Here is a 27,209-nt window from a genome sequence, read left to right as displayed (position 1 = left end):
GGCCGGCGCGGGGGGGAGATGATGCCACCGTCGACTCGACGTGTTACCATTATGCCTGGGGTTTTCCCGTCTCGTCTGCCGTACACCAGGATGAGGCCAGTGTGAGTTGGTTGTTGTTGCAAAGGGTCGGCCTGATTCAGCTTGGTCACAGTACTCCTTCAAAACGACGGGGCATGCATGCGTGGCGCTTAGGCTGTAAGTCATCCTTCGGTGGAAACCAGGAGCCCGTTTGTGTAGGAGGCGCACTCAGTAGAATGCTGCTCGACGCGGACCGGTCGCGAGCGGCTGGCGCGGACGGGGATGTTCTGATGCGGCAGCTTGAAGCCCGCGTCCAGGGCCCGCTGCACAACCTTCGATGCCTCCTTGAACCGTCTGTCCTTGTATTTCTCGTAGACGGCCGAGTGATGCAGGGCGGCGTTCTCGCAGCACTCAATCATCATGGTGACGAGCGGCTTGATCTGCACCCACGTGTACCCCGAGTAGTGGACATGCTGCTTGGTCTGCTCATCGTTAGCCGCGTCCGACATATTCAGCATAAGGACCACTTACCCAGTCACCCTTGTTCAGAATCAGCCTCGACAGGCAGTGGGCCCCGGCAGCCAGGAAGCTGGGCGGCGAGGCGACGAAGCGCTCGTCCATGATGGTCAACTCGAGAAAGTACTTTGCCAGCGTGCGCGTGTCCAGGTCGTAGTCGTCCGCCTTGCTGACGCGCCGGAGGAAGCTCATAGGTCCCGGCCATCCGAGCTCGAAGCCCAGCATGCTGAGCATGAAGCGCTCAGCCTTGAGGATCTCCTCCACGCTGTAGCCGCCGTCTACCATATAGACGATTTCCTCCAGCGAGGGGCAGTTGATCTCCTCGTACTTGGACGCCACCAGGATCGCCGTCGCTCCGACCAGCTGCAGCTTGCCGATGGAGACGACCTTGCAAGAGAGGAAGCGGTCGATGTAGTTGACCGTGAGGTAGAGCGTCTCAGGCAGCAGACTAAACCGATTGTGCACCTGCACCAGCCAGTCCATCAGGACCGATCGCATCGACCACTGAATCTCGGTCTGGATCTCCATGTAGTGAGGGTTCGGGAGCAACTTCATCTGTAGAAGGAAAGCTAGTCAGCAAATAGGACACGCTCGTAGGAAATATTCGGGTGCTCACCTCGAGCTCTCGGAAATACTCAAAAATTTCGTCGCCATATTCGGCAACCATGCTGATATCCCACATCTCGTCCTCGATGTCCTCCGCGGGGCGGGTTCGCTCAACCTCCATCTTGGCCTCTTCGAGCTCCCGCTGCACGCGAGAGGTGATCCGGGGGGCCAAAAGTGTTGTAACACCGCCAGTAGTGAGGTCGCGCGACCGGAACGAATGCGCGGTCGTGTAGGCCTGGTCCTGGTCGTCGTAGTCCTCGTCGTCTTCCTCGTCCCACTCTTCAGGCTCTGAAAGACCAGGCGTCTGGCCTTCTCGGTACGAAACGGCGGAGTGGTAAGGCTCCTCCGAGATTTCAGGCAGCCTGGCGTGCACGTCGACGTATGCCTCGCTGTGGTTCGGCTCCGGCAGAGGATCGTAGGTGCCGGCAGTGTAGGGCAGTGGAGGATAGGCGGAGGTGCGGTCGCCCAGGCGGGAGAGAGTGCCTATCTCGTCGATGCTTCCATTCGCTGTCCGATCAGTGGCCGCCACGTCTACCCGCTCGAGCTGCCTGCTTTGAGTCCGGCGCAGGGTTGGCTGTTGCGGTTTCAACTGCGGCTGGCTTTTGTGATGTCGCGGCTGCAGAGGCAGGCCCTCGTTGAGCGCCTGAGAAATCAACAGGTCGGCTGCTTTGTCGGCCTCGGTCAGACCCTTCTGTTGTGGAACGACTAAATCGCCCTGGCCTGGGTAGTCGCGTGTGTCGAGAGAGCCGGCGGACGCCACGGGCCGCTTTGCTGCCTCGGGCGGCCGGGCGTCAGTGACCGGCTTGGGTTTGCTGGCTAGGACGGCGTTTCGTTGCGCAGGGCGCGAGAAAGCGTCCTTGCTGTTGTACGGGATGTTTTCCTTGTTCACCACACCCACGGGATGCGAGTGACGAGGAGGGAGCACCACGGACTGAACCTTGGTCGCCTTCGCGTCGTCTCGAACGCCCGCGGTATTCTTGGTCAAGTTGGTGACATCGCCAAAGGCAGCGCGTTTGGCTGGTCCTCGGAAGCCGGTAGCGGGTGCAGGCACAGAAGTGAGGTTTCCAGTCGATCTATGTCGATGGTGTATGGAAGGAACAATGTTCTCTGACCCACGGGGTCGGAAAGGCTGAGCAAGACGTCAGCTTTGTGGACTTGACAAGACGCGACGAAACTTTGGACGCCGGTTGACGAGGACGTCACGCGTGGCAGCCAAAGTTGTGGCGCTATCAAACTCACCCGAGCGTCCATCGTGGAAGAACCGCACTAAGGCACTTAGAAATAAATGTTGATGCTGTTTGGCGCGATGGCTCCCCAGGAAAGCAGAGGCCGTGGAGCGGCAGGGCCGTGACGAGAGCCCTTAATCGCGTCGAAATGTCATAAAATCGAACTTAATCTCCCCCCTGGCCGGTCGCGTACGAACGTGGAGGCTTGGGCGGCGGAGCGGTCGTCGATACGCGAGAACACGCGTTGGAGCCCCCGTGGAAAGTTTGAGAGCGCGTGAGTTCAGAGAGTCGTCAGACGAGATTGGGGAGGCCCGGCAATCCTTGTTCGTCGGAGAAGCGTCCAACGGTCAGACACGGGCTCGAGGCGAGGCAAGCGTCGGTGGCCGCAGGAAGTGAAGCAGGAGGTTCCAAAGGCCCTGGGGGCTCCGCAGCGGCAAAAGGAAGGGGAGAGGGCGACCGAAACGGAATTGCGCACACGGCACGTTGCAAGAGGCGAGTCGCGGCTCAAACGGAGAGGGTGCAGTGGCATCAAATCTCCCGGGGGAAAGGCGAGATTGGGCCCTGCAGGGTTTGTTCAGTGGCGCAGGGGAGTGGGCGGCCACGATGCTTGCAGACGGGCTCAGGAGAGGAAGAAGAAGCGCAAGATTGGGTTCGCGTCGAAGTCTGGTGCAAGGCGACTGTGCCTCTCCGATCCGTGGCTTGTCGAGCGGCGCCGGTGCCCTGTCGACGTTGTGATGCGATGCGTGTGGTGTCGAATGGGCCGTGGGGATGGAGCGGGATGGAGCGGTGGCGGATTAAAGGCTGATGGTGCTGGTGCTGTTCAGTCGGTCAAGTTGTTTGTTTGTTTATGGCTTATGCCCGAAATAACACTGGCGTTGCCAGCCCGCCAGTCAGCCACAGCGCAGCACAGCACGTTCATGCACTACGGTGAGCGCTGGCGCTGCACCTGAGCCGGCGGCTTAAGGCAAGGGGTACGTACCTGGACGGAAATGGTATGTGGCGCACGGGCCACCCAGCGGTCCCGGCGCGCCACTGCCATGTCCAGGCCTGTCGTCCCGGCGATGACGATTTTCCGGGGCCAAAATGCATTTCGGCGCTAGTCCCAATCTAGCTGCGCTCGCTTAGCGATCGCGTCTCACTGACCAGTTCATGAAATGGCCAAAAAGCATACAAGTAATGACAGCAATGCGCCCTCAAGGTTGACAAAGCCAAAAATCTGCGAGGGTATAATCCAGCACTGGGGGACCATATGTGAGCAAGTTTTCAAGCGAAAGTACTGCAAGGCGCGGCAAGCCCTCCCGCCAAAGCAACATTTCGGCACGCGTGGGAGGAGTGCCAGGGCAAACGCGCCACCCTGACGCGGACTCACGTGATCCAAGCTCCGCCAATTTCGCACTGTCGCACAGTGCCTGGTTCCGTCGCTGGCCGGACACCGATGACAATGCCGCGAAACATGGCGCCCGGGGCTGCGCGCTGCCTTTTCTGCTCCGCGCATTCGTTTAGCCTCCATCGCTGGGCGGCCGTCGATCGACGTCTCGATTCGGAGGTGCGTTCTTGCAGGCGCCCGGACGTGGCGACGCAGTGCGCTGACGGCGCGTCCAGCCAGGCCAGTGTTTCATGCTCGCGCTCGCTCGCGGCCATGGCTGGGGGTCGAAGCCAAACACTTGCGACGCAACACGGCGCTTGTCCGCGACGTGCGAGCAGCTTCGAGCTCCTTCGTCTATTTGTGCGCCAAACAACACCCCTCGGCCTGGCATTGTGTCCGTATTCCCGACCGAGCAAGGTATCCATCGATGCGATGCCATCCCTCCCCCCTCACACCACCGCTCGCGCTAGAGATGCTCAACAAAGCCACCCGTTTTTTGCTTCCAGGCTACCCACCGCGGCGCGACACAATTCGACCACAAGAGACACCCATTTCCGCTGCGGACGCCATCTCCGATTCATTGGGCCCATCGCCCGCCTCGGCGCGCTGTGGTCTTGCCGACGGCATCCACCAGCAGGTCGTGCCACTCGGTCGATCTGTCAGGGAACCACTGCCCCTGCAGGCGGGCGCCAGCAAATCGATACCTGGGGATGATGGCACTCGCGCAGCAACATGCCCGCACCACGTCCGTCGTAGAAGAGCGCTCGACTCGAATCGCAAAGGCCCGATGTCATGTCGACGGATGCTTGGCCCAGAGTCCCTTGATGGACATTGGACGGCGCCGTCGCAAGCGGGACCTTTTGCTTGTGTCAACGGCAGAGCCAAGCTCGCCCGTGCCAACAGGCTGCCGTTCCCGCGTGCGCCAGGCCCACCGCCCAGTCCACGACATGCCTGAGATCGAAGGGATGCCCGCCGCCGCCGTCTGTGATGTGATGTTGCGATAACAGCTGATGAGGCGGATCTGCCCCGAACGCCCCCCGGACCCGTCGGCAAAGCGTGAGCACCAGCCTGCATGCCAAACGCTTCCTTGTCTGGACAGCTCCTCATTAGACACATGACAACGGGTTGTCACGATTGCGCTCTCCATTGCGCGCAGCCCAGCCAGGGCGATCCTGGTCGGCGCACGCTGTTCCCTTGCGCCTGACTCATTGCAAGGCTGCCAACCTTGCGCGCCATAGCTCGCGGCCAGCCGAGAATATCTCCAACTGCTCGCGCATCATGCGACATCATCCTGCCTGCGCTGTCTCGCACCAGTGTGCGACGTTGAATGCACCGGGCACACATGCCACGCCACTCATTGATGTGTGTTCGCCGCCAACAAAGGCCGACAGGTGCCTCGCACGAGTGGCGACCCAGACCCGTGGCCGTCGTCCTGATTTGACCCCGGGAGGCTACATGCGACCGGAGACGCTGGCGCGGATGAGGCCGGCCTGCGGCGGTGACGGACGAGAAAATGCACCCACGACGGTGCAGTCGGGAGGAGTCAGCGAGGACCAACGCCAACCTTGGTGCGAAGTATCCGTGGTGGTCGTTGACCTCTGATTCGTACCTTGCGCCCGCGAGCAGTTGCATGGAGACCAGGGACCCCTCAACCCCGCCATTGACATGCGCAGATGCCGTGGTCCTCCTGGTGCCTCCGCTAGATCTTGACGCAGGGATCCTGGACTGCCCAAATGCCCAGACGAAAGCACCGTGGAGGCAACTGGATGCGCTGTCATGCGCGGCGCGGCGCGAATTGGCACCAAACCTCGAGCGGCGCCGTCGCTCGATCCGATGCGACCTGGTATCACAACCCAAAAACGGCGGTAACGAACGACTGCCAGAAAGGTTGTCTGAGGCCACTCAGGCCGGGGGGCTGAAACTCGGGCGGGGCGTGCGACTGAAAGAGGGCGACTCGCGCCTAATATCTGGTATACGAGCGCCGGCCGGAAAGGCAGGACAGAATGAGTTTGCCATGATGGAGACGCGACGACAGAGCCAGCCAGAGCCCTGCGCCAGGCCAGTCGGTCGAGAGCGTGAGCGCGGCCAACCCCAGGAACGACGAGTTGGCGTCTACGGAGCCTACGAGGGGGCAATAACGGGTCCATGCAGGTAGGTAGGTGGGATTCGCGACGCCGCTCGGGCCAGCCAGAGAACGGGTGCGTGACGACGAGGCAAAAGCGTGCGCCCGCCCCATGACGAGCGGTTCTGCGGTGGTTTGCGCCCAGTCGCATCGCCAACTAACTGAGTCACTGGAGCCGAGCTGACCATGTCTCAACTGGGCTCGTTGCTTGTCTTGCGCCGGCCGAGGCGGCATCCGATCCTCATGCCTCACCTGCTTCCTTCTCTCATGCTCGGCAGAGTGAGAGAGAGTCAGAGAGCGAGCGCAGACGACGGTTCGGAATCCCCGCCAGTCGGACGCACAAGCGCGCGCACACGCAGAATGCGCACACACACACACGCTGGCTGGCAGACAGGCTGGCACACACCTTCTCTCTCTCTCTCCGCTCGTCGCATTTGTGACCCCTGCCTTTGCAGGAGAAAACGGGCGGCTCTGGGACGGCCGACGTGGACACCATTGGCCCGCAGCGCTCCGAGATCCAGACGAGGTCGTGCGCTCGCCCGTCTCTGGGCATGAACGAGGGTGAACCACTCGACTCCTGTTCGCGACGCCATCTGCGATGCGCCCAGGGGCGCGCGCTCGCTCTCGCAAGACAGGCTGGGCGAGCGGGAGCAGGCGCGCAGCAGCAGCCCGGATGCGACAATGGGCGCCTTGCGGTGAGGTGAGGTGAGGTGAGGGACCAGGAATGCGCCCCCAAGGCGGGCTAGCGACGCTGCTCCAACCCAGGCCGGCCTGTGGAGAAGGGCCTCGCGCTGCCATTTGCTTGCCGGAGCTGCGGGTCAGGGAAGAGATGGATCCACGGACGGGCATCCAGCCAACGGAGAGGCGTGGCGGACAAAGCTTGTGCGCGGGTGGTGGGTGCACGCGCGGGTGGATGATGCGCTGTTCCTGCTCGTGCTGCTGCCACGGACCCCCGGAACCACGTCCCCGACTCGGTCGCAGGAGGCTGGTGTCGAGCCTTGACCTGCACTGCCCTGCCTGATCAGTGAGGCGAGGTGACTGACGGGCATGGTGGCCATGGGGGCATGGGAGCCGAGCCGGAGACGGCACGTTGAAACGCCTGCTGGAGCGGAGAAGGGGGGCAGGCGGGCAGGCGGGCGCCATGCGTGAAGAGTCCGGGCCCGCCTGCGCAGCGCAGTGCAGCGAAGCAGGAGATGAAGAGACGCCCTGCCTTGCGCCTACTTTCGTAAGGTTATTTACACCTTGGTCGGCCAGCAGCAGAGGCATGTACCTTTTGCGCCGTACAGGCTTCCCGCTTCTCCGCTATTACCTACAGTGCCGTGCCGTACAGTACGAGCCGGACGGACAAGCAGACAGACAGGGAGAGGCGGGAGAGGGGCGCATCGGCCGGTGGCGTCCTGGGCCGGCGCCTGGGTGGCCAGCGGGCGGTCTGGGAGCCCAGCGGTGCGAATGGATGGGTTTGTTGAGCCCGCTACTGAGGCCTCGTTTAGCTCGTGGGAGGGTCACAGGGCGCGCGCGCGAGCAAGAGGAAACGGCGGAGGGTTCTTTATCAGCTGTTGCTTGAGGTGTTGACGAGTTGTTGCGAGCACAGAGAGAGAGAGAGAGAGAGAGAGCAGAGAGCAGAGAGGCAAGACGTCGCGCCCCCCCTTGGCCGCCGGGCTCCTCTCCATGCTCACCGTCTGTTGACGTTGGCGTTGCGGTTGCCGACTGGGCACCCAGACCCAGACCCAGACCCAGACCCGGCTGGCGCACCATGGAGTCGCAGCGAGGGCGCATCAACAAGGTAGGTTAGCACGTCGCAACGAGTGTGGTGTGGTGTGTGTGTGTGCGTGTGCGTGCGAGTGTGTGCGTGTAGGTAGCCGGTCCCCATCCCATCCCACATCCCATCCCAGCCCATCCCATCCACCCAACATGCCAGCCAGGTCCCTCCTCCACCTGTGGCAGCCCCATGCCATCCCAAGCCCATCCCATCCCCGTCCCGTCGAGGTGTCGGCGTGGGAGCCCAAGCTCTGGCGCATCGCGCCGGGGTGCGAGCAACGGCCGCATTGATGGCCTTCCCGGAGTCGCGGTCGACGGGAGCGCCGAATTGGGCGGCATTGGCTCTTGTCCGACGTCGTCGACGTTGTTGGGGATGGTGCTACGAAGCAGGCCTTTAGGCCTTGCATACCTTGGGACCTCGCAGCGGGCGAGTCTGGCACCAGCCCAGGGCCCCAAAGTGCCAGCGCCGGCACCTGGCACTGTACCCACAAACTGTGACCCAGGCGGGCAGCCCAGCTTGATTGCGGGCATCCATACCTTGCCTCGATGCAAGGCAGCTTTTAACCTAGTACACACGGACAGACTGGGCTGGTCTGGGCTGGGCCGCTGCCCGCACTTCAACCTGGAAGCAATTGGATGTCCGTCAGCGCCGTCGGCTCAGATGCGCTGACGTCGGGGTGCGGGTGCAGCCCAGCCCGCAACTGAGGTGATCGGCAGCGGGCACCCGGCGCACAGTGGCCATGCACCTACCATGGGTCTTGTCGTTTCTTGGGCCGTGTCGCCAGCCAGGCCCCCTCAAGTGGCCGCCCTCAGCAGCACGAGGAGCACCACTGCGTGCTGGACCCAGCCCACAGCTGCGCCTGTCCTCCATCCATCTATCTAGATATCCATGTGTTCCTGGCCTGGGTGGTGGTGGGAGAGAGGGACAGTCGATGACGAGGCTGCGCGCAAAGAGGCTTGGGTCATGCGCGAAAGAGTCGGGTAGAACGGGCGGCGCAAGTCTAGCTTCAGTATGGAACTCATCACTGTGTGTCGACTGGGCCTGCCTGCCTGCCCACCCGGCTACGTTAGCCCAACGAGCGGTGGTGGTGCCCTGGCGCGCCCGGCAGTTCCATTGAGCCAGACGGGCGCTGCCCATTGATCGATTGACTGGCTGGCTGGCTGGCCGGCACTGTGCCGCGCTGGACGGGCCCTCACTGTATCACTGGTGCTGCCCGCCCGCTGCGGCGCCTGCCCCAACCCACGGGTGAGCGAGGTGCTAGAGGCCAGCAGGTAGGCGCCGTCCAGCAGCCTCCCCATCAGCCCAGTCCAGCGGTTCCGGCGCCAGCTGGGTGGGTGAGGTGCCCTCCCAGCAGCACCAGCAGCGGCTCCAGCGCAGCACAGGCGAGGACGGCGAGGCCCAGCGGTCCACCGCCGCCAGCCAGCGACAAAATCGGTCGACCTTCGCCCAGTTGCTCCTCTTTTCCCTCTATGCACACATCCTTTCGCCTTCGCCCGCCCATCGACAACCATCCAAACCACTCCTGTCATCCCTGGTGAGTTCCATCGACTCTATCGCCATGCGCGATCACTCCCCTGCCTCGATTTCGCATGCCCAAATCCCCCCGCCGCCCCTGGCCCCGTGCCCGCTCTCGCCGTCGTGCCTGCGTCGCCTCGCCCGGCAGTCGTGCGATGATGCCGTCGGGGCGCCTCGCTCGTTTCCCCCTCCCCATCGCCAGGTGCCGGGCGGCCCTGGCGACGCACTTCTCTCCCTCATCCCGATCGTCCAAGAGCTGGACTTTGCTAACGAGCCTCGTCCGTCTCCAGCCCGCTTCCCCTCGAGCCCTCGTCCCCTCGCCAAACGGTCGCCCGTCGTCGCCGCGCAAGCCCGGAAAGCCGACACCACACACACTCGCACACACAAAAGCCCCAGGTTGGCGCTTACCGCCCACGGCCTTGGTGGTGTCGCCCTGTCGTCTCCTGCTCGACGGCCAGCGTCATCGCGAGGCATCCCGACCGAAATAAAACACTTCTGGCCGTTTGGCCGGATCCAGACTGTCGACGCTCGTCCCGGGCGATACCGCCGCGCCGCTCTGCTCAGGCGGGCGTTCTGGGCCTGTCCCGGCGTGTGGTCCACCCACACAAAACCCGCAGCGCACAGCGCAGCGCCGCACCGCCATCCTCGTCGCCGCCACGACGGCTGCTGCTCCTGGGCCTGATCTTCGTCCGCCCGCAACCCCTCTCGAGCACGCCGACAAACAACCCTCCGGCGACCTCAATAACCCTCTCTATCCAGGCGTCATGGCTTCCATGTCGCCGATAGACACCGCCGCTGCCGCCGCCATGTCGGGGCCCTCGTCCCAGGGCGACAGCGTCTCGCCTCGTCAGGCGGCGCCGCCCAAGAACGTCGCATTCGAGCTCATGTTCTCCAGCTCGCCCCAGTACCGCGCGCGCCTGCCCATGCGTGTGCAAATCTTCCCCCATGACACCACCGACTCCATTGTCACCACGGTCAAGAATTTCTATGGCCTCTACTCAAGCCCGACGAGCTCCAAGGGCGTCAGCTTCGAGGACGACATGGGCAACACCCTCATCGCGCGCTACGAGAACTTCCACGACCACATGGTTGTCTACGTCCGCGTCATCGACGAAGGCCCTTCGGTCTTTGCGCCCCATCCCTTCCATCACCCCTCGACCATTGCCCCCGAGTCCTACTACGGCGAGGCCTACCACCCCCAGCCCCAGCATCGCGCGGAGCAGCACATGGCCCAGCCCGGCTCCCCGACGTCGCGCCGCCGCAGTCCGTCTCCCAACGCCCTTCGCGGCCGGAGGAGCGAGTCGGTCAGCACCACAAGCAAGAACGGCCGCTCGCGCTCCGTCAAGAGCCGTCGGCCCACCGCCCACAGCCACGCCGATGCCTACAGCGACAGCATGAACGGCTACAGCAGCGGCGATGGCGCCCCCAGCTCCGCCTCTGGCAAGACCAAGGAGCAGCTTGGCAACACCGACATCAGCGTCGAGAACATTGTTGAGGGCGGCCGTCGCAAGAGGGCAAAATTCGAGAGCTCGGTATGTCCCATCCCCATCCCCACATAGTCCCGGCAGTTTCTAACCGCACAACGTCGCGCAGGAATTGCCGCTGTTCGCGCCGCCTCAGATGCCGGCCGCGACGTCCAACCCGTCCGTGTCGCCGGCTCGCCGTATCGAGCACCACCGGCCGTCGATGCCATTTGTCCACCCTGGCCAGAACCCCTTCCAGAACCCCCGGCCGATGCAATCTCCGCAAAACTACCACAGTGGTCTGGCCCACTCCAATATGTATGCCACGCCTGCCTCTCATGGCCACCGCTCCCGCAACAGCATTGGCTATGCCAGCAACGGCAGCGGCGTCGGCACCGGCGTGGGCGTGCTTCCAACACCCGACCCTACCGTCGGCAGCTGCATGTCGGAGGAGGACAAGGACGTCGCCCTCCAGCTAATGCGGCTCGGCGAGTCGTCCGTCTCACATGGCCGGACCTCAGCGTCCACCCTCGACGATACCTTCAGTGGCCGCGCTGATGCCGCCTCGTCCACTGGCGCCACTAGCGACGGCGAGAGCGAGAGCGATGGCGATATGCCTGCTGCTCGCCGCCAGAAGCTGGACGCCGCCGGCGGTGTCAAGCGGATATACCCGACGACTGAGGCGCACTTCATCCCCACCACCGAGGGCGGCACCGTCGGCGGCAGCGATGCCGGCTACGACGACAGCGCCAATGCTCTCGGCGAGTCTATGAAGGCTGCGGCGAACGGCCTCCTCAAGAAGCCGTCGTCCACCAAGCCCAAGCCCACCTCCGTCGCGGCTCCCAAGGTGCCGTCGCAGAAGCCGCCCAAGGCTCCCAAGCCCACTGGCATCAAGACCAAGAAGCTGCCCACCACGCCGGCCACCGGTCCCATGTCCCCCGTCTCCACCACCCATTCGCGCAAGCAGTCCGTGGCCTCTGTCGGCCACATCGGCCAGCCTGGCGACGATGAGCCCGACCTGTCCACCAAGCCCCGCTGCCAGCGATGCCGCAAGAGCAAGAAGGGATGTGACCGCCAGCGTCCCTGCGGCCGCTGCCGCGACGCCGGTCTCTCGGCGGATCAGTGCATCAGCGAGGACGAAGGCAATGGTCGCAAGGGCCGCTACGGTCGCCACATGGGCGTCCCAATCAAGAAGGAAGAGGGCGCCGTGGTCATGCCTCAGCCAGCCCTGCTGCCCGCCGCTCCCATCCTCACCACTGCCTTGACAAATACCGACAAGAACAAGAAGCGCAAGCGGTAGCCGTTCTCGTGCCTCTCGACTCGGGCGTCCGCGCGCAATGTCTGTTTTGTTCTTGCTGGCTCGCAGCGGTATCTCGACGGCGTTTACAGGCAGGCTTCGCTGTACACGGAAAAGGCGCTTCGCCTACATAAACGGTCAGGGCGTGCGCCCTCAAAACTTGACCACCACACATATGGAGAGGGTTCCGCCTCTTGTGTTGTTTCCGGGATGGGCTCTTTTCATGACTCTTCTAGGCGGTTTGTAATTATTGCAGGTCTGCGCAAGACCATTCACGTTCCTTTTCACCAGGCGTTGCGAAGAAGAGGGCAGGCGCAGTCCAACAACAACAAAGGTCGTTGGTTTCATGTCTTTATTTTCTCCTTTTTATCCCGTCTCGATGGCGGACTGCCCCTGCTCGGAGAGGGGTTCAGACGGCGAGGGCGCCTCAGTTGGGCGTGGGGATCGCATCCCTCCAGCCCAACGGTGGACGGGCCACAGTACCTTGCCGCTGGTGAGGGTTGCGGACGGTGACGAAAATCCAGGGACGGACGAGTGGTGTGAGCCTTGGAAAAGTGCCTTTCCGAATGGATCTCGGGAGGAGGAGAGCTGGCCGCCGCGGGGCGTGTTGCCCATCGCGTGCGGCGCGCCTTGTAGGATGGACGGATCAGGGACAGGTGCCTGTTGTCTTTTGCGAGGGCAGGCGGGTTCTTCTCGCGGGTAGTTGCCTGTATGCGTTTTCCTTTGCCGCTTTTTCCCACGGAGAGTTTGTCACGGCGAAACGGGCAGCGGGGATGCTGGACTGGTGTAGACGACACCACACCAGGAACGGGGCGGCGATGGCGATGGCGACGGCGGCGGGGAGAAACGGGGCGGCTTGTCCTATTTTGAGTTTTTTCTCTTGTCTTTTATCCTGTCTGTTGCCGGTCGATTTTTCCTTGACGTCTCGGTCGGTACCTAGTTGGCCGCGGAGCCATCAATGCTACATGTGAATTTTCACGCTCCTTTCCCTCGTGCCCTGGACATGTCGCGACGCAAATTTACGCTGCTGCGCCGCTACGCCGCTGTGCCTAGAGGTTTGGCGCCGCGGGCCATTCTACGCGACCTCATAGGAGTCGATGCACTCGCGCGCGCGCATGGTCGGATTTTTCGCAAACGGCGCGTGCCGAGCCGTCGTTGCTGGGACGGGCTGCGAGGCGAACGCTGATGCGCGTCATGCATTGCATGCGACGCCGGGATAGCGAGGCGGTGAGTGCTCACCTGGCGCGCACTGCGGAGGCGAGGTTATCTACTAATCTACCTTACCTACCCGTAGGTGAAAACGCATGCGCACCACGCCCACGATGAAGTATCGCAGGTGGCTCACACGCAACTGATCCGGCCAAGTTCGCAGAGATCGCCCAGCCCCGGTTGATGGATAGCAGGTAGGTGGTATCATGTCCTGTGCCTCCGCGTCGCGTTTCCGTTAGGCGCAGGAGTGTACAGCGATTGCGACGGATCGTGCGCGCCTGGGTTCTACGCGGATGGTGGGTGTAGGTTAGGTTAGGCTGCGCTGGCGACGAAGCCTTGCAACGAACGGCCCGCGCAACTGCCGAAGCGGGGGGAGGTAGGTTGGCCACGTTGGCGGTTTTGGGTGGCTCTTCGGCGGCCAGGGGCAGCGCGCACACACACAGAAGCCATCGCATACATCGGCTTCCAACCTGCGCAACACGATGAGAAAAAATTCGAGTGCAAGGCAAGACAGGTGTTTATGTTTACCGCAGTCAGAAGAGATGCGACTGTTTCGTTGGGCGGCTGCGCGGCTGCTTTTCTTCGTCGCTGCCCCCGCTAGCCTGCATGGGGGGGAGGGGGCTTGAGGGCTTGGGCTGCGCTGGTGCTGCTCCGGAACGAGAGTGGGGCCCCCGGGCGGCATCGGCATCGGCATCGGCGGGCGGCGGCAGACGGCGGCACGGCGGGCGGATCTCGCGCGCGCGCGTGTGTGGTGCGGGGAGGGATTGGATGGCGGCGCTTCTTTGTGAGCGCTTGCGCGCCGCGACCGGTCGGGAAAAGCCGTTTCAGGGTGGGGCGGGGCGGGCGGCGCGCGACAGGGGTGTTGTCGTTGGGCGGCGGCGGCGGCGGCGGGGGGTGCCGCGGTGGAGACGAGCCGATTGGTTCCTGGGGCTTTGTTGCCAGCGGCTGCATCACGTGAGCGTGCACGGGACTTATACGGGGAACATGGGAGTGAGAAGAGGGATTGACGTCATTGGTCGCGCGGCGGGTAGGTTTTGTTTTGTTTCGGCGGCTGCGAGTACGTACCCCACTTCCCGCCAGCCGCTGGGTGCTGGACGTAGGAGGGGTAAACGGCGGCTGGCAGCAACTGCACCAGCAGACAGTAAGCGGATAAGCAACAGGTAATGAGCGGCGCGCCGATGGGGCCCTCCTGCGAGGACCAAAGTTGAAAACACATGGACTTGGACGCAGTACTTCTTGCGGCGGGAGAGTCATAGGGTCCATCAACGGGAATGCGCAGGGAAGCGGAAAACGGGCTGGGACCGGGGGACGGGGGGACCGGGGGCCCAGATCGAGCAGCGGGGTTGCAGCGAATCGGCGCGTGGCGGACGCACACATCTGCAGCGGGCGGCTGGCGCTGGCGGTGGGGGATGGATGGGACCGGAACATTTTCATTCTGGCAGCATGTGTTGAATGTGGTGGTGGTGGCCCGCGCTGGGCTGGGACTGGGGCTGGAACTGGAACTGAAACTGGGCTGCGATGCGATACGATGCTGGCGCCGAGCTTAAGCTGCAGCAGCAGGGCTGGCGAGGCGATGTGAGGCGATGTGAAGCGAGGGAAGAGGGGAGGGGCGGCATGGCAAATAGGTGACCGGCGACATGAATTGGGCTGATGGCCAAGTCCGAGTACATGCTGACGACCGGAACGAACGATGGAGGCAGTGTTGATATCATCCCCTTACACGCACGTACGAGATCATAGAGCTCCCCTTGCTTCTGTTATGCTGCTCCAAGGACTCGGTCTCGCTCCCCTTCGGGACTCAGGAGCTCTGGAGGATGAGGATGAGGAAGAGAGCAACAAACCCAGCGGCATTCGGACAGCCCTCTCGGCACTCGACGCCGCGGCCGGAGCGCGGGATGCACATACGAGTTCATCACACCGGGAGTCCTCCAATCCCTCGTACGCAACATCCCAAAGCTGAACTTGACCGGTTTGAAAGCATGAGTCTTGAAAGTGCAACGTTGCCCGCCACCAGACCAGACCGCCAGCCGCCGCCACCCAGACGACACAAGGGAACTCTCAACTCTCATCACGCGGACAGGTAAATCCTGTTCCAGGGGAAAATTTTTCCCCCTGCAAAGGCGGAACGAGGGTGAGGTGAGGGCGAGATGAGCGAGCGCAGCCGTTCCGGGCACGCGCGCCCCACGTATTACCCCGGACGCCACGCCGGCGGCGCCAGCTCCTTCCGACCACCCATCTCGAGTTTCCATTAGACCAGAGTTATTGCTCTCCGCGCGCGAGCGCCTCTGTGTCTCTCTCTTTATCTCAGATTCGGTGTTCCAGGGGCAGAGGCAACGGGTACGTAAGACTTTGATAAAACGGAGGTCTAAGCATATCGTCTATCGTCGTGGCCACACACACACACATGCAACACACACAGACCGGCGGCGCATGCGCCCTCCCTTCGCCTTCCTCATTCACATGCGCTGGATGGACCATGGGGTGGGACGAATGGATGGATGTATGGATCGCCGCGGCAGAACGGGGCCTGGCGAATGTCATCGGTTCAGAGACGGCATGGCGGCGGGGCGAGAGAGGGGATGAGATGAGAGAGGAGGGATGTTAGGAAGGAAGAGAGGGACAAGAGAAAAGGGGCAAGGATGAAAGCAAAAGGCATACTGTACGGTAATGTACCAGGAGGAGCAGCGTCGACTTTTAGACTTTACGCCCGTGGACGTACGAAGTACATGCTGTATCTTGGCCCGCGTGTCCTATATCGGCACCCGTTGGGCCGCTCCCGTCCCCGTGGGCCGTGCGTCGACGAAACGGCCACAACGCGCCTGCCAACAACCTTCGGGGTCGCTTCCCGAGGCGATATCGGGAGTCTGTCCGTCCCCGCCCTGCCCTGCCCCCCCAGCGCATCGTAGAGAAGAGAGACGACGTGCCACACCCACATGAGGAGGAGGGCGCCAAGGGCGGGCGCTCTCCATGCGGCGGTCACGCGGCGGTGGACCTCCGCGACCTGGCAGCAGGCCCCCATGGATGGATGGATGGGCGGATGTAGTGTCCAGTATGGAGGCGTGGATGAATGGACAGGGCCCGGCCTCGGGAGGACGCCGTCGTCAACCTTGCCGCCCCTCCTCCTCCTCCCCATGCGCATGAGGAACAGCAGCTCCACGGCACACAACCTCGTACGTAAACGACGATCCGCGGGCACGCATCCGGCGAACCAGGGTGGCAAGGGGCAAGGAAAGGCGAAAACTCTGTGCAAGGGCGCCGAGTCTCCTCATCCTGCCGCCGGCTGTACACAGTCCGTCGACGAGGGGAGAGAGGGAACAGAAAAAGTATATAAAACGGTCCACTGGGACGGTGCCTCCCCCCCGTCTGTTGGTTCGCAGTCTCGGAAAGCCGAGAAGTCAGGCACACACACAGACAACACACTCTCTCACACACACAGAAGAATCAAAGGGCCGCACACTGGTGAGAGCGAGAGAGAGACTCCTCGAGTCGCCGCCTCGACGACCCTGCAGTCAATGCGTCACCCCAGACAGGGCCATGATCCCAAGCAAGGACGTCGACGTCGAAAAGCGGCCGTCCGGCTCGCCGCCCCGGGGCCGTGCGGGTAAAGACGAAGAAGACAAGAGCGCCCACGTCCATGCCCATGTCCACGACGACGAGGACGACGATGACGACCACCGCGATGACGGTGGCAACGATGCTCAACTGCACCCCGAGCGGACCCTATCCAACGTCGACGCCCCCGTAGTGCCGCCCCCTATCCTCGATGACCACGGCGACGGCACCGAAGTCGAGTTCAAGCCGCCGGGAGGCCCCCTCCGGGCCTGGATGCAAGTCTTCGCCGCCCATCTCATCAACACCATGACCTGGGGCTACGCCGGCACGTTCGGCGTGTACCAGCTGCACTACACCCAAAGCCTCGGCCTGCCCGCCGCGCAGGTCTCCTGGATCGGCTCCGTCCAGGTCTTCCTGACGTTTGCCGTGTGCGCCCCGTCCGGCCGGCTCGTCGACGCCGGGTACGCGCGCGAGGCGGCCATCGTGGGCTGCTCCCTCGCCGTGCTGGGCACCTTCATGACGAGCCTCGCCACGGCGTACTGGCAGATCTTCCTCGCCCAGGGCATCTGCACGGGGCTCGGGCTCGGTATCGCCTTCATGCCTGCCCTGTCCGTCACGAGCTCCTACTTTCGCAAGAACCGCGCCTTTGCGCTGTCCGTGTCCACGGCCGGCACATCAGTCGGGAGCGTCATCTTCCCGGCGACGGTCCAGTACCTTACTCCGAAGGTCGGCTTCCCTTGGGCGGTCCGCTGTGCGGCCTTCATCGCCCTCGTCAACTCTGTCGCGGCCTGCCTCATGCTCCGGCCGTATCTGCCCCCGCGCAAGGCCGGTCCGTGGGTTGAGTGGACGGCTTTTAGGGAACTGCCGTACATGCTCTTCGCCCTCGGCTCGTTTCTCAACTTCTACGCCATCTACACCGGACTGTTCTTTGTGAGTCAGCGTAGCCATAGCACATGTATGAGAGGATGCGTAACTCACTCGATACAGATCAATAGCTTCGCCCGCAACGTCATTGGATTCTCGACGACCGATTCAGTCAGCCTCCTGCTCATCACCAACGCGCTCGGCATCCCCACACGGCCCGTCGCCGGCTACCTCGCCAGCAACCACTTCGGCCCCATCAACACCTACTCCGTCGCGACCTTCTTCGTCGGCGTCGGCTTCTTCAGCTGGATCGGCGTGACGACGCGTGCCGGCATGTACGTCTTTTGCGTCTTCTGGGGCATAGTCATAGCCGCCAACCAAGGCGTCTTCGTGGGGGCCCTCGCGAGCCTGACCAAAGATCCGCGCAAGATGGGGACGCGGTTTGGCATGATAGAAACGCTCAGCTCCTTTGCGACTGTCGCCGGGCCGCCCACGGCGGGCGCACTCATCGATCGGGCGGGAGGTTCCCATCTCTCGGCGCAGATTTGGGCGGGGGTCTTCATGACTGCCGGGGCGACCATCTTTATGTCCTCGCGCATTGCCGCGACCGGATGGAAATGGAGGGCCAAGATTTGATTGGGGGCTTAGAAAGCTATAAAAAACCAGTGAGCTGCTGTTCCAGAAGAGCAGCGTGGCTCCAGTGCCACAGAGTCGCATATCCACCATCCAGTTACATCACAGCATGGCAGTGTCAAAGGGAATAGAAAAGCGCACCAAGCGTATAAAGTTGGTAGGCAACACATGGTCGTAATGTTCATTCGCATAACGCTTCCCCCCTGCTCAGAGTCAAAAGCTATCGGCCCACCGACGGCAGGCGCCCAAGGGCTTGTGCGACGAGGCTTGCAACCTGAGATCCGTCCTGCCATACCTCGTCGTGCTCTCCGGACAGATCCCTGACAGCGATGATGTTGATGCCATCGTTTGACAACTTTGCAGCCATGGAGTCAGTCTCTGGCATGTCGATGAGGGTATCCTCCGGCGAGTGGGCGAGGATAGCTAGTGGAGAACCGAGCCATGTCTCTTTGAAGCTACCTCCGAAAGTCGCCGGCGACGCCGCGCGCCAAACCTCTTGATCTTTGCTAAAGGCGGCGCTGATGAAGGCGTCGTAGCCTTCTTTCCTGCTGTTCAGAGCGACGAGGTCGTAGATGCCTGAGATGCCTATGACTGCCGCTGGCGGCGGGATGGTTTCCCGCGGGTGCTGTCCCGCAAGGGCCGACTGGCCCATGAGTGCCTGAAAAGCGAGAGTTGCGCCGGCCGAATGCCCGATGAGGATATAACCTCGCGAGATGTGGCACTCGGCATCGAGAAACTTGAGGGCGGCACGAATGTCCAACGCATGATCTGGATGCTCCGCGGTGCGCAAGTCTGACTTGGGCGTTTGTGCGGGGTCTTGAATAAAGTTTGGATGCGGGGATAGACGGTAGTCAATGCTGATATAGCCGCGAATTGCTTCGTCTCCGTTGGAACGAATTCGCTTCACGGATGGCACGAAATCCATGTGCGTGTTGCGAGGGTCGCGCCAGGCGCCGCCGTGAATGAATCTAGAGCCATGTCAGTCGTGTGCACTCCGTCCAAGCTGGACAGGGAAAGGGTGGCATGGGATTTCGTACATGGCCCAGTACCCGTGATTGCGCCGCGGAGCTGGCTGCCAGATCCCGACGCGCTGCAGCGTATGCTCGCCATATTGCCGACACGTGTAGTCGAGGCCGTCGATCTGCTCAGAGTGCGCCATGGTGTCGTCTGTGCTGCGCGCGATCGGGCTTTGCGGTTGTCGAATATGACGACGATGCGGGCGTTGCCGGGAGAGAGTCTGGTTGACGTCGGGAGCGGCACATCTGGCCGAACGGCAAATGTCAGCGGGTTTCACAGCGCCAGACAAGCCAGGGGGGCGGGACGTTGCCGCCCCCTCCTGCAGCGGCAGGGTTGGACAACACGGCCTAGCCAAACCCACAGTGCTCACGTCTTCGCAGCCGACTTCATGGCACAGTTTGTCTTGCCCAATGATGCAGCGAGCCAGGCTCCCTCTCCCAGATGTAAGTCTGTAGTTGGCCAACAGCCAAATCCCGTCTCCGGTAACGGGCGGCCTGTCCTCCCGGAAAAGAGGGTCTGCCGGGCTCGGGCCCCCTTCCGCCATGCTCCGCCGACCCGTGCGTCTGCCGGCATGGCGGGAACGCACAGACTCTTGTTCTCATTCTTCCTCTTTGTGGCTTGGCGCAATGCTACGGCGCTGCGCGGTTGACGTCGTCGTCGGTGCGTTGCGGCTAGAATCTCGGAGTCTGATCCGGACCTACACGTGCATCCGAGTCGGTCAAGCACGACTTTGTCGGCCTTGTCGACGTCGCGCGGGAGGTCGCCAAACACCAGCCACAAGTAAAGACAGGCCGCGACCGACTGGTGCTCGACGGCTAGGCTGTTCCTGGTGGCCGACCCGGATGGTGGCGTCTTATTCCGTGGTTGCAGTAGCCCTGCAGCGCCTCCTGCGTTTGGCAAGGTTGAGCCGACCCTCCACAGCGGCAAGGAATTTGCGGCGCTGCTGCACACCAAGCCTGGACTATCGAGCATTGGCGACAAACAACAAACGGCCTTCATATGAAAACCGACGTCGCGTTTTCGCTTCAGGAGAGGCACGGCGATTGTTTTCCACTCCCCCCTCCCGATTTAACCGGCTCGCGTGCGGCTTTCCCCTGCTGCTGGCCGCAAGTCGCGGTTTCAGAACCGCTTCCCGAGGTCGCACAGGTTGGACGTCTGGCCAGGGGCGGGACCCGCCGACAGACGAACTGGCGATCGGCCAGCTGCGAACTGCTGGTGCGAGGAGCAGTAAAATGTACGAAGTAGGCACGTCTGCCGGTTCAGGACACGAGCGAGTGCCGGGCGGAGTGGCCGGTCGGATCTGCTCACGGGCTCGGATCTTCAGACTTGCGCACTGACGGTGCCGAAGAGGCAGAATTTGGAATTTGCAGGCCCGCAAGCCGTCGGGCTTCTTGCACTCCGACCCATCGACACAGGTGCCATCCGCTGCCAGCATCCACTCCTGCCGCCTTCTCCATCCAGAGATTCGTCTGTCGCCTGGCTTGGCAGGACAAGTCGACGCCTCGCCGCCCAGGGGCCCCCACTTGATGGGCCCGTCAGGGGCCCATGATGCGCAGATTCTCGGCCAGGATGCGCCTCAGCTTCGGCCGCCGCCGGGAAGGATGCGAGCCGCGGACCAAGAGAAACGTGGCACTCGGGGTACTGAAGCCCAGGTACGACGGTGACACTGGTTTCGTCTATGCGCACGAGTCGAGTTTTCATGTCACGGTGGTCGTGGGTCTTCCGCGAGGCGCGTGCTCTTGTTGCCGCGTTGGGGAATAGTATGTGAGCGGCTCGGCAGCGTTCAGGGGAAACGGATAGAAGTGATGCAGACAACAGCGCGCGTTGGCTGCGAAAGGTCCATGGACTATGCGGGCAGAGAGTCTTTGGTCTTGCGCTGTGGTTTGTACGAGGTTCTCGTTGGGACGTGCATTAGTCCAGCATGCGCCATCCTGGGCGCGCCTTCCCTCACGGGACACACCCATACCTTGCACCACAGAACACCCAGCAAGCACCAAGACGACTTGCAGAGCTTGCAGGAGGTCACGCATGGCTCCTTCCCCCAGAACTGTGTTGCCTCGGCACGTGAGATTGAAATCTGCTTGCGTCGTGCTGTGGCCCTCCAACGTCGCCCCGACGTCCCCCCAGCATCAACACGACGCCACGCCAACAACCACCTTTGTCTCGCCTGGGACCAGACCGGACCAGACCAGACGTCCAAGGCTTCGCCAACGCCGCCCCTCTGGTTCCGTTGCGGCCCCGAACTTCATCTCCCGCAGCCCGCTTGATTTTCAGCTTGTCCCCTCTATGCTCCGGCCTAGCAGTAGTCCCACGCGGCAGACGACCCCTATGGTCTCCATCTAGAAGACGACCAGCTCCTCCGTATTTGCATCGCATGTCCTGCGAACATGGATCGCTCCAGCTCTATTGGCAACGGCTTTCTCGAGAGCCCACTCGTGCCCCGCCGGCACGTTTTGGATCTTCGAGGCTCCGGAGTGGAGGCGCCCTGCAAAGGACGTGCGCTGGTACGACGTGCCAGGACAGGCGCCGAGAGCCTGGTCAATGCAAGGTCTCTTCTGTATCGCTGTCGAAAATCCCTGGAGGATCCATCTCCCCGCCGCACCAAGGCATCATCGTCACGGCCGACCAAAGAGCAGGCGCGCCTCAACGTCGACGGTTGGCGCCGCCAAAGGCTGGGGCGCCGCGACGACGCTCCCGAAAAAGCCTAGATTCGCCGAACCATGGGTCGGGCTACAGAGCTAGTGCGCATGTCAGCAGCCCTGGTAACTTGTCTCTGACAAAGGGCAGCCCTGCCGTCCCCAGCCGCAAGGCTGTACCAGACGGCAGCGACAGGGTCATGTCCAGATCGCACAAGACGTGTTGCCGTGTCTTCCGGCCGTGGTTCAGTCGCTGGCGCCGTTGTCGCATGACTCGGATCGACAGCTCCAGCGCACCTCGACGGCCAACCACCTCTACGTTGCACTGGAGTTTCCAGCGCGCACAAGGTTGCACCTCGTCGTCGTACCGCATCGCACTGGCCCAAGGACCCTGTCCCGGTCGCCGGATGGACTGGCCTGTCGCAGGTCAAGCCCGCGGATCTGTCGCGCAAGCAACGGGATCCTGCGTGTGGCAAGGTTTGAAGGATGGCTGTCGCTTGACAATCGCATGATGGACGTGCAGCCTGCTTTTTTGCATCTGAGCGCGAGGCCAAGATTCCGCACAACGGACCGCCACCAAATGCGTCCGTTGGCGCGCCACCGGGGACGGGACTCCTGGCGGCCAGTAGATCCATCGCTACCTTCCGCACTGCGCAGATACTCGACCCGGCCGTGAGGTTGTGCACAGGGGTTGGAGGGCCTGGTCCCTCTGGTGTGGGAGGGCCGGGAAAGCACGCGACGGGTCCAAGCAAGACGTCTGGCGCTATACAGCAACCAACCTGGGACGAGCCTCTCCCACCGCACTGCCCCCTTGTCATGTCCCGCGTGTGGACGTTACCACCGCGGATGGGCTAGAGGCAAACATCATCGGCCATCCATGCGCCGGTGTCGATCTAGCTGCTGCTCCGTACCCGTACCTTGCATGTGCGCTACGTAGGTACTCACATCCAACTCCATCGTTGGTGTGTCCCCAGCGCTCTCGACTTGGCGAGACCCGAACACGCCACATCTTACACAAGTACCCCCTGGCCTGGCACTGCTGCGGGTGGTTAAATCGTACTTTACCACCGTCTTCCCACCTTTACCTCTCTGGCTGGTACTTGCTGGGTTCTGCTCGTTATATCCCCAATCTGTATTTCGTCGCCTCCCCCGCCGTCCTCCGCCTCGGCCGTCACGAGGCTCGCTTTTCCAACCACGGGTTCGAATTGGCACGAAAACGACAGGATATGGTGCTTGGCAGTTTGGCAAGCCGGTATCGTTGATCCGACATGGCGGAACAGAATGTCGACCTCACCGAGAACCTCGGCGCGTCCATGGTGGGAACCTGCGTTTCATTGCTCGTTCTCAGCTGGGTCGCCGTCGGGCTACGGACGTACACGAGGGCCATCTTGATGAAGAGCTTTCAGATTGATGACTGGCTCATGTTTGTCGCTCAAGTTGGTGCCCCTGGGTTTCCGAATCCGTGCCGCTGCTTATACGCTCTATAGCTCATCTTTACGCTCACCTGTGCAATGGTCCTGGAAGGAGTGAACAAGGGTATGGGAAAGCACAATGAGGCAGTCACCAACGAAGACGACCGCGTTGCAGCTCTCATGGTACGTTCTGTCGGCGCCTCGCAACGACCCCTTGCTTACATCAAGATAGTGGCAAGCTCTGGCGACGGCCGTGTACATCCTGGACATGATGTTCATCAAGCTAAGCATCGGCATTTTCCTTCTCCGCCTGGCTGTCGGGAAGGTATACAAGTACATTCTCATGGTCAGCTTGGTGGTCATCGCCCTCTGGAGCTTGGGCATCTTCCTGTGGGACGTGTTCCAATGCAATCCGGTTGCGAAGCAGTGGGACTTTAGAATCGACCATGGGCACTGCGCCAGCGCCAACGAGATCATATCCGCAGCGTACGCGCTGAGCGTCATGACGGTGCTTTCGGACTGGCTTTATGTGAGTCGGATCTGTTTGGCACGGCGCGTTCCCAGCTAACTTTGGTTCGCCAGGCCCTTTTGCCAATTCCGATGCTTTGGAACGTCAAGATGACGAAGCAGGCAAAGGCGACGGTGATTGTGATTCTTGGTCTCGGTATATTGTGAGTCTGCCCGTGCAACACGCCCCGAGTTTGCTGTCGACTAATGTCTCGAATCAGTGCAAGCATTGCCACGCTGATCCGACTCAAATACTTGAATGGGCTGCAGGAGGCAGACGATTTGCTCTGTAAGAGCCATGGTGGCCACGAAGTGGGTGATGATTCTGACTTTCAATAGTTACGGCGACGGACGCCATGATTTGGACGGTGGTTGAACCTGGTGTTGCAATCATCGCCTCGAGCCTGGCAACAATCCGACCACTCCTTCGAGCAATGAGGGTCAGCGGCTTCACGTCGACTGACAAGACTCCGAGCACGGGCATATCCGGCGGAGGGCGGTACGGGCAGAACAGCCGAAACACGACGACGCGGGGATCCATGCCTGGCTTCGGGCCCAACGATGTCTCACTTCATCAAGTCGGATACGGCGCGGAGCCGAGACAGGAAAGCTACCAACCCAAAGGCGTCGGCTTGACGTTTGACGAATTCCACAAGCAGGCCGTCTCGGGAAGCAAAGGTACCGACGACGCAAGACACAACGACGGCAAGAGCGAAGTTTACGTGATCGAGGGCAGCAAGAACTCGCCGACGTGGAGCACACAAGACCTCCATCCGACAAACCGCTCCTTGGAGGACTTCCACGACCTCGAAGAGCAAAGCCAGGGCCTCAGCATCTCTAGCAGGGCAAGGTGACGATAGCAGAGTCGGCAAAACGGGAGTCACAGGGGTTTGCTTGCTACGGTTCTACGGGGTCGGGGACTCTTTGACCAGGGCTCGGTCAGGCGGCGGGTATACTTGGTTGGCGTTGGGTGGTCTCACGGCTTCTTGGGTGGGCGTCTGGGTAATGTTTGAGGGCTCTTTGTTTAAAAAGTCATGATACCAGGGTGGGCACATGGACCCCTCAGGGATAGATGGCGGCACGGTGAGCAGGGGGCGCCGTCGCCAGCACATGGCAGCGGCATGGCTGAGGATGTCATGGTCGTAATTCCATGCCGGGGACGGACAGTCAGAGAATAGACACTCTTGAACAACACGGCGCATCTTGCGACAAGACGACGGGCCATTTTGCCAGGGCTCTTGCTCTCTTCCTTGCCCTTTCATCCGTAGAGCCGAACGTATGGGTTAGTGTTGCATGTGGCGTGGGAACGGGGACCTCGGGGGGCGGGTTGCTTTGAGGCGAGGCGAGGCGATGCATGGCGAGGCAAAGGACGTCGTCCCCTGTCGTCCACGCACTCACTGCCTGCCACTGATCAATTGGTGCTACGCAATATATTCACAGTGCTGTAGGTTCAGCAGGTACCTTACCTTGCTTGCACATGTGGGGGGGAAAGTTCCCGAGCGGCCGAGGGATGGGTCCTCTTCTGGAAAGGGACGGGTGCATTTCATGCATGCAAGCTGCAGGGCACCCACGCGCCGTGCATGGAATCCATGCGGGTGTGTGAGTGTGAAGAAGAGCGCCCAACTGGGTGGTGGGTGGGTGGCAGCAAGGTTGTCCGCGTTCCCCCAAGCCCCCCCCCTCCCCCTTCCGGGGATAAGTTAGTGAAGTGATAATAGTGAGATGCGACGGGTGGCGCACCCGGCCGGGGGGAGCCACCACGCCCGCCCTCCCGCCCGCCCTTTTCTTCCGGCAGCCGTCTTGGGTTCGCGGAGGCCAATAGGCTCTATGGTGAAGTGAGAAGAGGGAATATCTAGGGAGAGGGAGAGAGCGGGAGATGAGATAAGCGGCGGTGCGGTTTTGCCTGCCGGTGTGATTCCACAAGATGGCGTTCTGGTTTCGTCGCGGCCCCGTCTCAACTCAGCCCTAGGGGAGGGGGGAGAATGCTGTGACGCGCGCGCCGCCTGGGACAGTACAGTAGGGACGGTCAAAGCAGGCAGGCAGGCAGGCCAAAAAGAGTGTCGACGAAAGTGGGCGCAGGGTTCGGGTTGGCTTGCTTCCCCTTCTCCTCCTTCTTCTTCCTGCTGCGCTGTTTGGGGTGTCCCATTTGGGCTCGGTACGGGTACAGAAATACAACCTACGCGGGTGGATTGCGGCGCATGTCTGGGTTCCACGCGGTGTGTATGTGTGTACTTTGAGGTCGGAGAGTCGGGGGGGAGAGAAAGAGAGAGGCTTGTTCCGGATTGGCACGCATGCACGCGTACAGTCACATATACTACCGCTACTGTACCACTTTGGAAAGGTTAGACATTATTATACATACTCCGCAGGGGCCTGCTACGTACCTCCATCCGTGCCTCACTGTGATAGTGGTCCCGCGTGGAGCCTGGCAATACCTATGGAACCTGTTGTTTATTACTCGGATGGGGGACGCATGCATTGCTTTGCTAAATCCACGACATGCAGCCGTGCGGCGCATATTACATACATACGTGCGCATTGCGAGTTTCCATCATTTATTAGGGCCTGACAGACGCACGCTGGATGATTGGCTGGCCTGCTGAGCTGCCTGCCTGCCTGCCTTCCTCCCTGCCTGTCTCTATCAACCGCCGTCCCTATTGAAAACTCGCTGATTTGTCGCCCATCTCAACTGGTAAGGGAGGCGGTGTTTCCCTTCAAGATGGCTTCGAGGCGCAGCTCTCATCCACGATGGGTAGCGGCCGGCAAGGTACGTACTGCCAAGTTGGGCAACGGTACCAACTCGGAGGCAATCCGTGGGGTTTGTTCAGCTGTCTGGCTGGCTTGTTATGCCGAATAACTTGGGACCTACGCGGAGCTGAAACGGCGGCGGGGACCATACAATTGCCTGCAGTGCACTACACTACACTACTTGTACACGACCATACCTGGCAAAGCAAGGGTTAGGTAGCCAGGCACATCATTACGTGCATTAGATCTCGGTTCACCACCCATCTTGCTGAACTCTATGGTACAGTGCTACGTGCCCGCATAAATATACCAAAACACGATCACCACCACCACTACAGGCACAGTACTACTACCTAGTAGTATCGGGAGAGTCTGCTTCTAGAAGAGCGGGAAAAAGAGTCACCCACCCAAAAAGGGCCTCGCCTCTTCCACCGGAGCGCGAGCACCTGCTCCAAGCGTCTTCGGTCCCAGACTTTTCCTTTCTTTCCACGCAAAGCCCGGCCGGCCGGCTGGCTCCCCACATCGCATCACACATCGTTTTTTTACAGCAACAACGTCCGGCGCGTCCTTTTTTGAAGGTGATCTCCGTCCGGACGGTGTGGCGCGCTGGCGTGTGCCGCGTTGCTGGATTTCGTGTGCAACTAACCTAACGTTAGCACCGTGTGCCGTGTGCCGCGCGCAATAGTGTGCTCGATAGCTGGGTGCGCCGTTTACGGTGATAATACGTATACGTGAAATGAAAGATG

General features: G+C 61.8%; 5 protein-coding genes across 5 annotated transcripts; 3 read left to right on the top strand and 2 right to left on the bottom strand.

Annotated features, from left to right (window-relative positions):
• Positions 1-200: 200 nt before the first annotated feature.
• Positions 201-2,391, bottom strand: PLICBS_008646 (uncharacterized protein; the record flags this gene model as incomplete). Its single annotated transcript, XM_018324898.1, has 4 exons — positions 201-500; positions 550-1,089; positions 1,151-2,269; positions 2,380-2,391. The coding sequence occupies 4 exons, from the start codon at positions 2,389-2,391 to the stop codon at positions 201-203; spliced, it is 1,971 nt and encodes a 656-aa protein (XP_018176292.1).
• A 7,501-nt stretch (positions 2,392-9,892) lies between these two features.
• PLICBS_008645 (uncharacterized protein) lies at positions 9,893-11,891 on the top strand (the record flags this gene model as incomplete). Its single annotated transcript, XM_018324900.2, has 2 exons — positions 9,893-10,660; positions 10,722-11,891. The coding sequence occupies 2 exons, from the start codon at positions 9,893-9,895 to the stop codon at positions 11,889-11,891; spliced, it is 1,938 nt and encodes a 645-aa protein (XP_018176294.2).
• Positions 11,892-16,631: 4,740 nt separating this feature from the next.
• Positions 16,632-18,149, top strand: PLICBS_008644 (uncharacterized protein; the record flags this gene model as incomplete). The annotated part of the gene is made up of 2 exons (XM_018324901.1): positions 16,632-17,579; positions 17,637-18,149. 2 exons carry the CDS (start codon positions 16,632-16,634, stop codon positions 18,147-18,149), a joined length of 1,461 nt encoding a protein of 486 aa, XP_018176295.1.
• A 217-nt stretch (positions 18,150-18,366) lies between these two features.
• On the bottom strand, positions 18,367-19,305 carry PLICBS_008643 (uncharacterized protein; the record flags this gene model as incomplete). The annotated part of the gene is made up of 2 exons (XM_018324902.1): positions 18,367-19,114; positions 19,184-19,305. 2 exons carry the CDS (start codon positions 19,303-19,305, stop codon positions 18,367-18,369), a joined length of 870 nt encoding a protein of 289 aa, XP_018176296.1.
• A 3,762-nt stretch (positions 19,306-23,067) lies between these two features.
• Positions 23,068-24,572, top strand: PLICBS_008642 (uncharacterized protein; the record flags this gene model as incomplete). The annotated part of the gene is made up of 6 exons (XM_018324903.1): positions 23,068-23,235; positions 23,287-23,394; positions 23,444-23,740; positions 23,794-23,882; positions 23,940-24,007; positions 24,058-24,572. 6 exons carry the CDS (start codon positions 23,068-23,070, stop codon positions 24,570-24,572), a joined length of 1,245 nt encoding a protein of 414 aa, XP_018176297.1.
• Between the last annotated feature and the right edge of the window lie 2,637 nt (positions 24,573-27,209).

The sequence above is a fragment of the Purpureocillium lilacinum genome (genome assembly GCF_023168085.1).
Source record: "Purpureocillium lilacinum CBS 284.36 DNA, scaffold_6, whole genome shotgun sequence".
Lineage (NCBI taxonomy): Eukaryota > Fungi > Ascomycota > Sordariomycetes > Hypocreales > Ophiocordycipitaceae > Purpureocillium > Purpureocillium lilacinum.
This window is presented reverse-complemented; position numbering and strand designations above follow the sequence as displayed.